Below are 14,968 nucleotides of genomic sequence, written 5' to 3' on the forward strand. Positions count from 1 at the left end.
CTTCCTTTCCGTACAGAGCGAAAACTCGAATGTTCTCGCGGAGATGAAAATAAGCACGCTCGTGAACAACTTTAATGTGACATTAAACAATCAAGTGAACCGATATTTGACGCGCCTACATACTATTGGGAGTTGGCTGACGATTCACGAAGGATTTGATGATTGGTCATCAATCACTCGGGCCTCGTGTGGGAATGGCTCGAACAAAGGTGTGAGGGATTGGGGATGGGTTCTGAGAAGTGCTTCTTCGTTGAAATTTGAGAGTAAAATTTCAATCTTGGGTCCAGTTGCGGATGTAGAAAACTTCTATAATGGAAGAGGAGAAATTCTCATATGTATTAATAGAAATAATTCCATAACCGTTTGACCGAAATTGAATTGAGAGTTAAATTTTAACAGAATCGCGCTGATTAAGAGACCACCCATCAGTGGATAATTTTATACTCTGGGGAAAACGGGTTCTTCCCTCTTATACCCCCAGGGATCCGCCTCTAATTGGAATGGATTGAGTAGACTTGTAATATCGTAATGACTGCGCATTCCACTCCGTAAAATAATGCATTTTCAATGGTATTGCACACATAGCTCTGCCATCCGATGAGTGATTACTTTGCAGGGCGAGGGTAATATGTGCATTCCATTTATCCAAGTGGGATATTAAATTTTTAAGCAAGTGTCTATTTTTAAAAACACTCTTTTTAATACATTTAAAATGGAGAAATAATTTAATTAGTGCGGAGGACAACAAAGTTCGACTAAAAGAGCCTCAAAGTTAATTATGAGTCTTCAGTTGATCGTGTTCATTCAAATTTGTACGAGTGATATCAAATAATACTTTGCATTCGTAGCGTCTCAGCACGTAAACCGAATGGAGAAGAATTTTAGATTCCCGCGGCCATCAATATATGACTATTATTAGTGATAATTAAAATTTACCACTTGTTGAATACACTAGGGGGCCTCCGGTAGAGCTGTTTGCTTGTAGTCTCTGAGGGTTTTCCTTCATTTCATATTTTTTGTTACTGGGTATGTGAAATTTGACCATATTCAACTTTTTTCCCGGGTAATTTTATAATATTTTCCATTTAATTACCTCTTTCTATTTAATTACCTTTTCTATCCTTCTCCAAACCCACATTATCTCAAAAGTCTCCGATCTACGCCCATCATCTTGCTTAAAAAACCAAATATTCACGCCCTGCGACACTATGTTCCATGCCTAAATTGTCGCTATCTTAGCAATTAGTATAAGTTTGACTGATTCGCGAACTAAATCTTGATCATACATAAATCTAACCCTGATTTTTATAATAATTCTCACCAACGTTCATTCCTATTTCAATATCTTCCTCAGACCTCCTTTGCCATTCTCTTCGCTTATAGAGGGTGCGGCAGCGTAACTTGGTGTTTTAAATTTTGAAAACCCATCAAATCAGCAAGTTATGCTGCCGCATCCGTAATTTGAAAAGAGAAACACGGGTGATAATAGGCATGCAATTACAAGTCGTATGAAAATTTGAATTCAATTCATTGATATACGTCTTAGATTTATGAGAAAAACAAAGTTTGCTCTTTTCCACAGATTTATTTGTAACGTACAACACTGTTCAGCTCATCGAACCATCTTCAAGTACAAAACTCTTGTACCTGAAGATGGTTCGATGAACTGTATCGCGAAGTACGTTGCCAATAAATCTGTGGAAAAGTGCATATTTTGTTTTTCTCATTATGACGAACTTTCACTTCATCTCGCCTGAATCCTTTAAATATATACGTTTTAGACTGTCCCAAATGGCTGTTTACTTCTGCATGGCACGAGAACTTCTTTCCATATATATATATATATATATATATATATATATATATATATATATATATATATATGTAATATTTGGACGGCACAATAGAACACAAATCAAATAGATAACGCTTTAAAGGACATTTACATTGCAGATTGTTTGAACTTTCGGCCTTCTCTGAGACCTTCTTCAAGTAAGACAAATCTTACCTGAAGAAGGCCGAAATCTCAAACAATCTACAAAATGAGATTCCTTTTAAGTGTTATCTATTTTATTTGGAGTGTGTATATTTAATTTATCTATTATAATTATGTATATATATATATATATATATATATATATATACATATATATATATATATATATATATATATATATATATATATATATATTATTTGTGTTTTATTGTGCCGTCCAAATATTATACTGCTCGTGCGAGTGTTTCTATATCATCGATCGATATATATATATATATATATATATATATATATATATATAATGGCATCAGTTTCAGCACTTCAGGGCATTAGAGAGATGATAAATATCTTCTCCTACACCCTTGGTCCCTCACTTACTATTTAGCACACCACTTCAATCCCTGCGTCGGTTCACCATCTCCTCAAGGGGTGTGGTCGAGAGGGGGGTAAGGTATCCCCTTCTGTCTCCGGTGACCCTTTCTCTCTCCTTGTTTCGCAGGCGGCACACGGCTCGGGTTACTTCGAGTTGCAGATCTTAGAGATACAGAATTACCGCGGGGAGGTCGCGACGGGGGAGTGCTGCGGTGGAGGTGGAGGCGGGTACCCCGGTGGACCTCAGCGATGCCGCGGGGAGTGCTCCACCCTCTTCAGGGTGTGCCTGAAGGAGTACCAGAGCAGTGTGTCTTCAAAGGGGTCTTGCTCGTTCGGGACCGCGTCCAGCCCCATCCTCGGAGGGAACTCTTTCACTTTGGCGGATCCTGACCGGGCCAACGCGAGGCTGAAGCTGCCTTTCTCCTTCCGGTGGACGGTGAGTACTTACTTATTTAACTCTCGAATTCCTTGCCTTCTCCTCACATGCCCTCAGGCGTTTCGGATTCAAAATGGCGAATCGCTGAAGTTCCTCCTCCCTTGCGGTCAAACTGCTCCCCCGGATTTGGGGGGGGGGGGAGGGAAATTCAATCCTCTTTCTCTGGCCTCCGACAAGATCGCTTTAATTTTGAACGTTCTTTTTTGAAAATATTGTTCGAATCGAACAGTCGAAGACTAAGAAAACTGTATGAAGAGTTGCCATGCTGAAAAAGATATGGAAATTCACTTGTAATTTCCTCTAAATAAGGGTGTTCAAAAGGTTCCCGAACTTTTTGAATAAGTCGAACGCCTCCAGTTGGTTTTTTTAATCCACTCGGATGCGTCGTGTCCGCGGAAACTTTCTGAATAACCATCTTCAACCACTTTTAAGATATCTTGTTTTGTTGATTAGTTTACGGTCGTTTATCTGAAGGGATGTTCGTGGAGTGTGGCGTAAAATCGGATCCGCGGAAATTAACTCTTTGAAAGAGCGGCGTTATCCTGTGAAATTCTTCCTGAGGCTCTGTAAATCCTCGTACTGTTTATAATTTCCACTTCTTGATTCATCTTGAAGTGAAGAAATACATCCTTTTTTGTCATATACTTGGTTGCATGGTCGCAGATAATTTAAAATGGCGCATCCCTGGAGTTCTTTGCGCCTTCGAAAAGAAAACTTGTAAATCACCGATTCCCAACAGTTTATAAGTCGCGATCTAATTTTAATAGTAGCGAAGTTAATTCAAATATGGTTTCTTTAATAAGGTAAAAGAAAACACAAAAGATGAAGTTATTAATATTAATGAGTTATATTTGATATTTATTAAAATATCATACTATTTCAGACTTTAAGACCGATTAAAAACATAAGTTACTTTCAAATCAATATTTGTTTAGCTACCTTTGCAGCCATCAACCCACTGGAAAATCCATTGGGACCCAAATTGATGCCGCGACTCTATTGCTTTGTAACCTGTGTTTCAACTTAACGACCTTTTGAAAATATTTTCAGAGTATTATTAAATGATAAAGCACTGATAGAAGGAGTGCAATTGCCATAAAATAGCAATTAGATTTAGTTCACGGTTTGCAAATTGAAACTCGAAACTCTTAACATTTGCTTGTCCTGAGAATAATTCATTTATTCACGAACAGGGTCAAGTAGGCGTGAAACGTTATCACCGGGTTGTGGTGGTGGTGTTGACATTCTTCCAGTTGGTAGAGCAATTAAATGTCTCTGTAATTATTTATTTCCCTATGTTTCAGTTGATTTCCCACGAGATGATAAATTATAAACATTTAAGTTCGAACTGGAGCTATGAATTAGCATCGACATATGTTAATTGGTAATATTTTACATATATTAAAGATTGTGACATTTAAAAGGGAAAGAGACAAAACTTTTCATCTTCAGATTAAGCGAAAGAAGTCGTGCGTGACGTGCAGTCTGTGATATGTTTATAAATAAACAAAAGGAATAGCTAAGAAATCCTTTAATCTCTGATAGACTATAATTTCAGGCGTGTCATTAATTTCAACGAGGGGTAGTTATTTCCTGACCGGTATTTCATTTAATCTAATTTATTTCCTTCAACGCCAAAATTATATCTTTTTTTCAAACGAAATCAGAGGTTAAATTTTGTTTATTTCACCTTGTATCCATGAAAACGTTTAAATTTTTACGTATTATGTTGTTAATTCGAAAGGTGCGGATATCGTTTTCAATTTTTTTCGCGAAATATCATACAAGCACGCCAAACACTTGGCACTAAATATTTAATGAATTTGCTCCTTTTAATTCCTTGTCTGTCTGGAGTCTCTCTTCTAAGCATTTCACTGGCACATTCTAGTATTCCCTGGTGATTCCCTGGCAAAAATATCTGACCATCAGACGATCGTGATTAATGACCCCAGACGGAAGTCTCCACTCTCTTCAGATCCGGCCTAGGTGGTCCGATTTTCGCGTCTGTTTCTCTTACGTGCTTATGTTCCAAAAATTCTTCCCTCCCTCCCTTCCCCACCCACCCACGGCGGCTCTGGGGGCCCTGAACGTTCAAGCGGGTCCCCGGAGGAGCAGCAGAACTCGAGAGAGAGAGAGCCGTTCGATTCGGTCGTAAATCATCTCGAGAGGCCTTTTACAGCTCTCTTTCGCTAGACACTCATCCACTTGAGAGGATGTGTGTGTGTGTGTGTGTGTGTGCGCGAACTTGGACCCTTGATTATTAGTTTATCATGTGAGTGGCTCTCGAGGAGCCAATGCGGTTCCGTCCCCCTAATTGACTCAGATGTGCTTAGTTCATCCTCGTTAAATGACCTCCTTTGCGTCCTGCATGCGGTAATAAGTCAAGGAGAAACTGTCGAAGGCACTGGCAAGTCTCTTTGTCTATGAATGTCTAGCAGTTTGAGATTTCTTTTGATAATGTTTCTGTCATTTTCTATCACATCATTACATTTTTTGCAATGCTGTAATCCTCTCCCTGGTAATCTTAAGGTCGCTTTTTACTAAAACGTCTCTATTCCTCTTGGGTTTTCGATATAGAATCTCTGAATTACATTATATCGACTGGAATTATTTAAAGAATAAGCTCCTGGAGCATCTTTTTGTATAATTATTCCTTAAATTTGCCGCTTTCAACATTTACTTACATGAGCCACTCTTCACTAAGAACAAAAAATTAACGATTATTTCGTAAGGTAGATGTATTCAAGATGTTAAAAAAAGACCATAATTAAGTAGATCACTCTTTTCTAGTACGTAATTATTATTTGGTAGGTATTTGGGTGGCTTTATTAGGTAAGCTTTTTGTTGGACGCCGGCTGTACAGTCCTATATTTCTTATCCTAAAGACGAACAAGACCCAACCTGACATCCAACTCTGCAGTAAACTGTTCTTCAATTCCGCATACTTCCTTCTGCCATTCATACCATCCAACATCCCTATCCTATACCATTCCTTCCTCGGTTGCTCAATGTACTCCCCTCTATCCCAGTCTTCGGCATCTCACTGCCGATTAAAATGTTCTACTACTGTGACCAGTCCGGTCTAAGACTCATCCTGGAAACGTAAACTTATCATATTAGTAATTATTTTTTTTTAATTTTTAGGATGGGATTAAAATAATGGGAAAATCATGTATCAACACTGGATTCACTTTGATACATTGTGGCGCAGTGGAGGATCCAGAGGGAGAAAGATAAGGGGGGGATAAAAAACAAAACCTCTAAGACGCCTTCCATAAAATGACATCACTTTCATTCAGTTCCGATCAGGTGTTCAAAATTACCAAGCGCTGAAAAAAACCGAATTATGTGTGCATTTAACAAAACCGTCACATTTAAATTCCAACCATTTCAGTCTTCTCCTCACAACCCCAACCGATGAACATTGCCTCCCCTCCTACCCCCCCTCCCCCCCCGCCCAAAAATCAATCAACCCAAGACACGTCCCTGTTGTGAAGACGTTACTATGCTATGCATTTTCACTGAAAAACCGTATAATTCAATAGAAATAATAAATTGTTCTTCGAAACCATGCCCTGTGTTGCATTCGTAAAGGGCGTTTGGAAATACTAAGACTTTCTAACGTGACAGGATTGCGCGTTCCCTGCCCTCTTCGATGATCGGCTTATTATTCTCCGGATAAATCAATCGACGTCTTGATTGCCCATTTTTATAAATTTTATTTTTTGAAGGAACCCAATGGATCAACTGTACATGAGACCGGTTTTTAAGAACAGATATCCTCACGACATCCTCGGTCGAATACAAATCGATTCAGTGCGGTTCGCCGTGATATCAGCTGCAAATCTGGCTCGTAAATACGTACGTACACACTCCACGACGCTCCTCCCACCGACGCTACTCGGAAATCTGAATTTACAACACGCATTGGATAACTGAACATTCATTAGCTTCAGTACGGCACAGGTGTGCGACAATCGCGACCCTCGAATAGGGTTGCAGTAAATAGACAATCGATTAAAATTCCAAAGTCGATAATTTGAAACTAAATTCTAGAAACGTGTCTGTAATTCAATTTTGTGAAATCGACCATAAAAGTTATGGAAGGCGAGCACGATCGGTTCTTTTCCAAATATTAATATACTATTCCACAATCAATAAAATATATTTCCGCATAAGTTTCGACTTGGCTTCGCAATCGTCGGTTGAAGATGAAAACGTTTTATCTTCACCCGAAGATGGTGAAGTAACGTGGAAATATATTTCATCATGAGTGGAATGGTACATTATTTACGATATTTGCCACAAATATATGGCCATGGCCTTAATTGCTGAAATCACATTAATGTGTCCGTATCTAACGGAGTATATTTTTAAGTATTTGTCGAGGGATTATCGAAATAATTGGTAGCCAACTAATAATTGTTGGGATAAAATGGCATCATGTGTCATGGGGAACTTATTTGCAGTGAATCGAAATTTGATAAATGCACAGCGTCGTATGTTGATGATATTTGGTAAAAGAAAATCGAAATGTAATTTTTTTTCAATAGTTCGATACGAGGAAGTTTTATGTGGGATTCACGATGAGGACCTGCAAAGAGCATATTATTAACGACTGCACGCACACACGCGAAAGCTTTCACCCCCTGCCATTTACCGTTGAGTACAGATCAATCCGGAAGGGTTGCGTGATAATCACCGGAGAGAGAGAGGTAGAGAAGGTCTCCTTAAGCGGGCCTTAACGCGTCCATTAGTGACCGGCGCGTGTGTTTTTTCTCGTGCCCTCGGAGCCATAAAGAGACACGCGGAATTCGAAATGCAATCACCGCCTCCCCTCTTGGGCTGGGTGGACAAGGGGGAGAGGAAGGATGAAATCCCAGCGGCCGACGGAGGAAGCAACGAGGGGTTGTCGCCGACGCGTCACCCCCTCTCCTGCCCTTCCTCCCACCCCCCCATTCCGAGTCCTAATCGTCCGCGTCGCTAGGAGATGACTCCCTAAAATTGAATTAGAAACGAATAAATAAAACATGGCATTCTATTTCTCTCTGGGCGGTTGGGGAAGGGGGTGGAGGGAGCAATTCCTCTGCAGACATTGTCGCACATCCGGGGGGGAGTAAGGGGGGATAGAGGCAGAGGGGTGCGGCGGTGGGGGTGAAGAGAATCATTTCACAAAGCAAACCGCCTTCCCTTCCCGAAGCCTTTCCAGAGTCCGCTCTCCTCTTCCTAATGGCCACCAGTCTCCCGGCCATCACCCACGGGACGTCTTCTCCCCCTAACCCTACCCCCCCCCATTCCTCCCCCTCCCACCCTCGCGTACGCGACACTGTGACTCCCACGCGCCGGTGCTGGGCGTGGGGGCGGGGGGGTGGGGACTGCGGGGGGTGGGCGGAGAGGGATGAGCGTCCGCTGAGCGTACCTCCCACCGCTCCCCACCCCGCCCCCGTACGCCCTCGCCACAGGCGGGGCCCTCCCCTCTCCCCAACCCCGGGCGATTCAGCCCCTCCCGCCCCTTCCGCCTCCTCCCCCTACCCTCCCCCATCAGCATGCTGGTCTCGGAGCTCGGTGCAGGGCAGGCATCTTAAGTACCACCGCCTGCAATGCCAGTGCACCCGTTTCCCACGGTCGGGACGACTACTCTTTCAATCTCTCCCTCCCTCCCTCCTCCCCTCCATCCCTACCTCCTCTTTCCCTATTTTATTTCCCCTTTTATCTACGGTCTTTTCTTCTGCCGGGACTAGTTCATTTCCCCCATCGGAGTACATCAGTTCTCTCTCTCTCTCTTTCTCTCTCTTACACGCTCTTCTGTGTGCTGCTCATCCCACACTCACCGTTCTCAATATCACACCCAATGACTTTTAGTGTCGTATACATCCGCCTGCTAACCCTATCTCATTCTATTCATCGTGTTATTTCATCTCGCTCATTTATTATTATTAATAAGTAAGTCTGAACTTCGATTAAGTTAAGTTTTGGATGGACACATGCTGCATTTCCAAATCACGCGTGACAAGACACGAATGACTTAACAGTAACGCACTACAATTTAAACCCTTCTTTCAATTCCGCATACTTTCTACCTCCTTTCATTCCGTCTTAACATTCCTCTTCGTTTCCTCCCCTTTTATCTGGCTCGCTTGACGTTTATCTTCTCTCTTATCAAACTGTTCAACATTCAATCACCATTCAAAAAACTTTGCATTCGGTGTTCTCAACCTCTGTGGATTTTTCTTATCAACCCTCTCTCCTCTCCTGCCGTGTGTGGTAGTACTTCGTTTGTTTTCTTTCCATTGTCCATTTTGCTCAATTGTTTTCCATCCTTCTCCTAATTCACAGCTCGAAAGCCCCCAAATCTATGGCTTTTAATCTGACTTCACTTAGACTAAGTTTCCGCGCCGTACAGGAACACACTCCATATCAAATTCTCCACTAAACCTTTCTTAACTCATCGTTACTTAAAGAATCCTGGAATCATCTTCCTCATCCTTGTGAAAGCTTCTTAGCCGCACGCAATCCTTCTCCCTATGTCTTTTTTAGCCATATTTGCTCAACACATTTCCAAGATATAATGCCAGTCTATTTTCCACCTTTTTTCCGTTTAATTCCCTGTCTGTCTCGCTCTCTCCTTTCCATTCTTCTCGGAGTTTCTTCTCTTTTACTTTCCCCGCATAGTCTCGTGCGTATACCTACATAAATATTTTATTTTCACTCTGGGGCTTAAAAACCTCTCCTCCGTGTTGAATATGTATGTATATATGTAATAGTGGCGGTTCAGTTGGGTTTGTGTCCCGGTGCGGGCCTGTCCACCGTATCCTCTTAGATTCACCATTTGTCTTGCTGCGTCTCTGCTTCTTAGTCGGTCGTGTGATTCCATTTAAGGGGCACCGTCGCCTGCGTCACCCCCGCACTTCTTCAAATTGTTGGTAAAGAAATTTCAAAGCCACGCGCTCGTCAATATCGGTCTTCACTGACGGGTGTCCTCCTGGACTCTACTATGTACAAAGGAATGTTAATCGGAAATACGAGTATATCATAAGTTTCAAGTTCAAGTCCACCTCCGTTGGCTTCAATCCAAGGCATCTCCTCACCTTACATTAGTCCATATATGTCATCTCTCTCTCAGGGGGGTGTGGTGTCCAACTTTTTGGATTTAGAATAAATTGATTCTCTTACAGGTGCCGTTGGACAAAATTACTGCGCAATTTTTATGGAGTTGAGTGCTAGAAAATAAAATAAGATCCATAGCTCACATTCATACATCCACTGGTGAAATAATTTCGTCTTTTTTTCAAATCTTACCCCTTTTCACTATTCTCATTTCAAAATGTTTCCGAATATGCGTATTCTTACATTTAAAATTATGACCTCCATTTATGTAACTTTGATATTGACCGCGGTCTTGTACGGCTCGGATAATTGGTTGAGGGAAGAGGATAAGCCTAGATTGGAGTCTTTTGAGATGTGTATTTGTGGAGACGATTGGAAGAAAACTGAAATGTATGGGGAGGGAAACAAACGAGGAAGTGCTTGGTATGGTGAAAGGGGAGGAGAGAGGATGGTTGGAGAAATTCAAAGGGAGTGAGAAATGTTAAGGCAGAAGATTTTGATTGACGGTGGAATGTTGAAGACTGTGATAGAGGAAATTAATTTTAAGGCAAGCGAAGTAAAAGAATTTGAAGGAAAAAGAACGCATGGTTTATTGCAGAGCAGGGTTGTCACGTTTTGTCCCCTTAGGTGTGTCTTAGAAGTTTTAGCGGTTGGTTTAGCATGTGTGTCCATCCTAAACCTACCTTAATCGACCGAGCACCATTGTTAATCCGTTTGTTTTGCATAAATAAATGTTCCGGTATCCAGCGACTCATTTTTATCCCTCCTTCGAATACTCTCCGGGAGCATCCTGTCTTAGTGTCGTCGTGCTTTTCCTTCGACCTTCTTCCCCTCCTCCCACCTACCTGCTTTCTAGATGCACGTATCTACCGCAGAGGCATCTGGCTGCAAAGCTTTAAATCCACATGCTCGGAAAACCCGGTTTCAGAACGCTTCTTGCGATACGCGTGCGGTTGAAGGAACTCGCCAGAATTTTCCTTTTCAGAAATCTTGGTTCTTGTAATTTCATATCTATTTATGGCTCAATGTAATAATACTGTTTCCATTTTCCCTCGCGAAAGAATGCTTGCTTCCTGTGCATGTCCAATTCAGGAGCACTACTCATTGCGGTAGTATTCCCTCGACTGTTTATTGACTCATTTTTAAAGGAATTGCGGACAGTTTTGATCGTTCGACGTTCATGGAATACTCCTGCCTGCCTGCTCACTCTCAATTCGTGAAATGATCCGTGCTTTCTCTATTCGCCTCACTTAGCTGTCTCACTTCTCCACTCAACTCTACTCCACATCCTCATCGGATGGATTGCAGTATGGACCGTAGCGTATTTTAGCGAGTAAAATGGCTCTCGTGTAGATGGTGAGAAACTTTAGCGTACTCCTTTTATCAGCCAAAGTGTTATTTTAGATACTGAATGCTATTCTTTAGATGCGGTGAGGAGACGAAAGCTTTTGAAGGGTCTTTTGTGAGTTAAGCAAAAGCGTTGAAAGGAGAGATGCTTTTAATACACGTAAACATGGATAAGTATCCGAAATCTTGTCCCATTAAGCCGCTCAATGAGGTGATTCCCCTCCTCCCTCTTGGGTAACTTTATAACTCATTTTTTCTTTCTACACCTATTGTTCTATATATTGCTCTTCATGTTTTCCCAAGTAAGACTCATTAAAAATTATCTTCTCGCTTGAATATCTTTTCTTATGATCTTTTGCTGAAGGATATGGATAGGAATTCACATGGATATAGAGAAAAGGAAAAGGGATAGGAACACAGGGGAGGTGGGGAAGGCGGAAGCAAGCAGATCACAAGTGCACAAATATTTCCTACCTCAGTCCCGGTCAAGGAAATATTTTTGCACTTGTGATTTGCTCGATTCCACCTTCCCAACCTGTCTTGTGTTTGTCTTTTATATGTTTTCCTATTACTTTTCCTTAAATATTTATCCATCTGAATGAATATTTTTTCACCATATGGTGGGTACTACGTAGCAATAGAAAGCTTAAATTCCATTTCAAGTAAGTTTTGCATCGATGGACATTTTTCATGTACGGTCAAGGCATCTGGACTTCTGGACTAATTTTTTGGCCTTAGGCGAAACTTTTCCACCTATAACTTCGATTTAGGTTCTGCTCTATCTTTCTCAATTATGCATCAGGATAGAAACTCTGATTTATTTTGATGTGGCGTAAATTTAACCGAAAAAAAGAATGAGATGAGGAATTAGGGGAGTCGTAACCCGGGATTTCCGATAATAGTGTATCGCTTCTTCTCATTGTAAATGCACGTTCTGTTATTTCTCGGGGTGGTATTCTTATGCGTCGTCTCTCGGCATTTTTTCCCGTTTCCTGTCCTCTATGAACATATCGGAGAGAGCACTTTTGTGGCCGGAGAGAGGGAGGATGATGATGGACTCGCCCCGAGGTCCATGGCGGCGGATTTTAAAAGGGGAGTTCGGATGCTTATGCAGCCGCGGGCTGTGCCTCGGATACCTAAACGCCGCTGTGTAAATTGCTCCGTCCATCCCACCCCCACCCGCCTCATTTGTACAGGGGCATTTTTAGGGCCGGGCCTAGGGGTGTGGGTGTGGGTAAGTGTGGGGGTGAGGAAGGGTTTGTGTTGGTCTTGGAAGGGACTAAACGCATTAGCATCTCAAAAGTGCGAGGGGGAAAGCTTTAGGGGGGTCGAAAGAAGTGAGAGAACTGGGAGAGAAAAAAAACAGCTCTCAATACCCGGGAGATTTCTCCAAAACGGACGGGCGGGCTCTCCGCCTGGAATTCCAGCGCACGGGAATGGACAATTGCGCCGAGATTACAAAAACCGCTATAAATTCGCGCTCTTGGGATATCGCATCTCCTTGAAGCGATGCAGGTGTATCGATAACCTTGAAAATGTATCCCTGGCGACCGTTGGGAGGATTGCAAACGAACCGATTCGGTGACGCTCCCGATGAAATGTAGTCGCCATATTTTACGGGTGGAACGATTATTTAATGCGGATTATCATCTTTCAAAGGATCCCCCGACTTCTACGTGCTCTTAAAACCGGTTAACTTTGAGACGTACATACCCCCTCAACATACTAACTGAGCATGCGCTATGACGCAAACAAGAGCATCAGGCTTACAATCAAGAGGTTGAACTTAAAAAGTCTTTTCCGCAGGTATTACGTCGTATTTTAATGGCATCCTTACCCATTCGATCGACGAAGTCAAGTGAATACCAGCTGGGTTGAATAATTGAAGGGACGAATCAGGCGAGGGCAATCTGAATTAGCGCTATCAATTATCCCCCACCCTCTCCCTCCCCCTCTTCCATCCCCCCCCCCAAGCGATGCAATTATCGAGAAAAACGTTGAATTTGCAGGAGTGAGTTTAACGTTACCGGCTGTTTAGCCATGGATACTTTCGTCCCTTGGCATTTTTCATGGTCTCCATTGTCTTCTCTGAGCTTTGAGGTATTTGGAGAATGAAGAGTAGTCGCTCGGTTTCCGGGATGGGATGAAATGGCGCTCGAAACCGAAGGATAAAGAAGGTTAGAAGAAGGTATGCATTAATTAAGAGCGCAAAGCGACCATCTCCTCCTCCCCCAACCTCTTTCTCTCTCACTCACTCACTTGGTTGAATAATCCGAACTATCTTATAGAGAGTCCGAGGCGGCGAGCACGGGAAGGGGTGGAGTGATGCAGGGGACGCTGCGTAGGAAATTTTTATTTCTTCCCCCCCTCTCCCTCTTCGATTCCTTCCTCCGGGGCGTGGAGGAAAGAGAAATCGTGTTAGGTTCTTTAAGTGGTCCTCGATGATTGCTTTCAGCAGCCATTAGCGGTACGGAGGCGTAGTCGGATTTGAATGGATCGTGGTTGACGTAGGGGGAGAGGGAGACCATTAACGCAGAACGTTGTGGCCATCCTTTTTATCGAAGCAACCCACCCACATTGCCTCCGGGGGTCACCGCGCGCATGCATCCCTCCTTCTTGTTTTTCTGATCACCGAAATTATTAATCTAGCGCCTCGGTTCATGTCGATCGGCGTTACCGTAGACGGCGCTCGATGGAATCCACGATAACCGTGGCGATCGCCAAATAGGTCGGGTGGAATTCGGATTATCTCTCTTGGCCCTTCTATGTATGTTTCGAGGCAATTTATTCCGAAGTTGTTAAGATGAGAGTTTAAGCGGAGGTCGCAGGAGACTGGACACGAATTTGTAAACTTCCTGTAGGCAGGTTTATTCATTTTTTATTTAAGAAAAATACTTTTCTTCCCCGTAATAATATTGGACACGTGCAGCACCGTTAGCGTTTGTTAAGTGCGAAGATCGCCGCATATGTTGAGGATGCGAAAATGTATCGTTGCAATTAGAAAATTTTAAATTTGTTGGTGGAAAAAAATGGTTGAATGAATCGTATTACAAACGTGACATTTGAAGATATTACGAGTGTGTCTCGTATGTAAGTGTTACTCGTACGACTTTGGATTACGCTTATATGGAGATTGGAGTGATTGAAATGATTCACGGCTACTGAGTCCTGATGATGTTGTTGAAAGACAAGTTCCAATCGGAGTGGTTTTGCCATTTTTTTTAAAATATAGAATTGGATGGGTAATAACCTCGCCTATGAAACCAATCCTTGGGTTGATTGCTGTGTTTTTTTATCTATTGCATCGTTTTTTAAAAATATAATATTATCTTTCATATCCAGTGCATATTCCTATTAGGATATGCGAACTTTCCCGCCCGCTGCTTGGATGCCAAAGTCTTAGGCGTACCAAAGTTTGTATTTTGCCCACGCAAAGTGTCAAAGGTATCCTCTCCAATCAATTTGGTGGAAGAGGAATGTTCATTAATCAGTGGAAAGCAATGTTTTAACAATTTGAGAAACGAGCGTGTAAGGGGATTATCGATTTGTCGTGCTGCTCTTATCCTCGATTTCTGGATTTATTTCGTCATTTTTCTTTGATTTCGTCAAGCGAAGATCCCTCAAGATTCTCTTCCCTATCATGAGCCGTCCACTCGGCTACCTCCTACACCGATACGCAGGTGCATTGAAGGCGAGTGGTAGAGGGGGAT

At 42.3% G+C, this 14,968-nt stretch overlaps 1 protein-coding gene across 1 annotated transcript in view; it reads left to right on the forward strand.

Moving 5' to 3' along the window:
- Positions 1 to 14,968, forward strand: part of LOC139692927 (protein jagged-1b-like) — a 503,367-nt gene that overhangs the window by 25,490 nt on the left and 462,909 nt on the right. Inside the window, exon 2 of the mRNA XM_071591249.1 lies at positions 2,496 to 2,804. Within this exon, the coding sequence (XP_071447350.1) occupies positions 2,496 to 2,804 (309 nt within the window). The remainder of the gene's footprint in view (positions 1 to 2,495; positions 2,805 to 14,968) is intronic.

Source organism: Hetaerina americana, unplaced genomic scaffold, assembly GCF_022747635.1.
Source record: "Hetaerina americana unplaced genomic scaffold, ioHetAmer1.1.p SCAF_44, whole genome shotgun sequence".
NCBI lineage: Eukaryota > Metazoa > Arthropoda > Insecta > Odonata > Calopterygidae > Hetaerina > Hetaerina americana.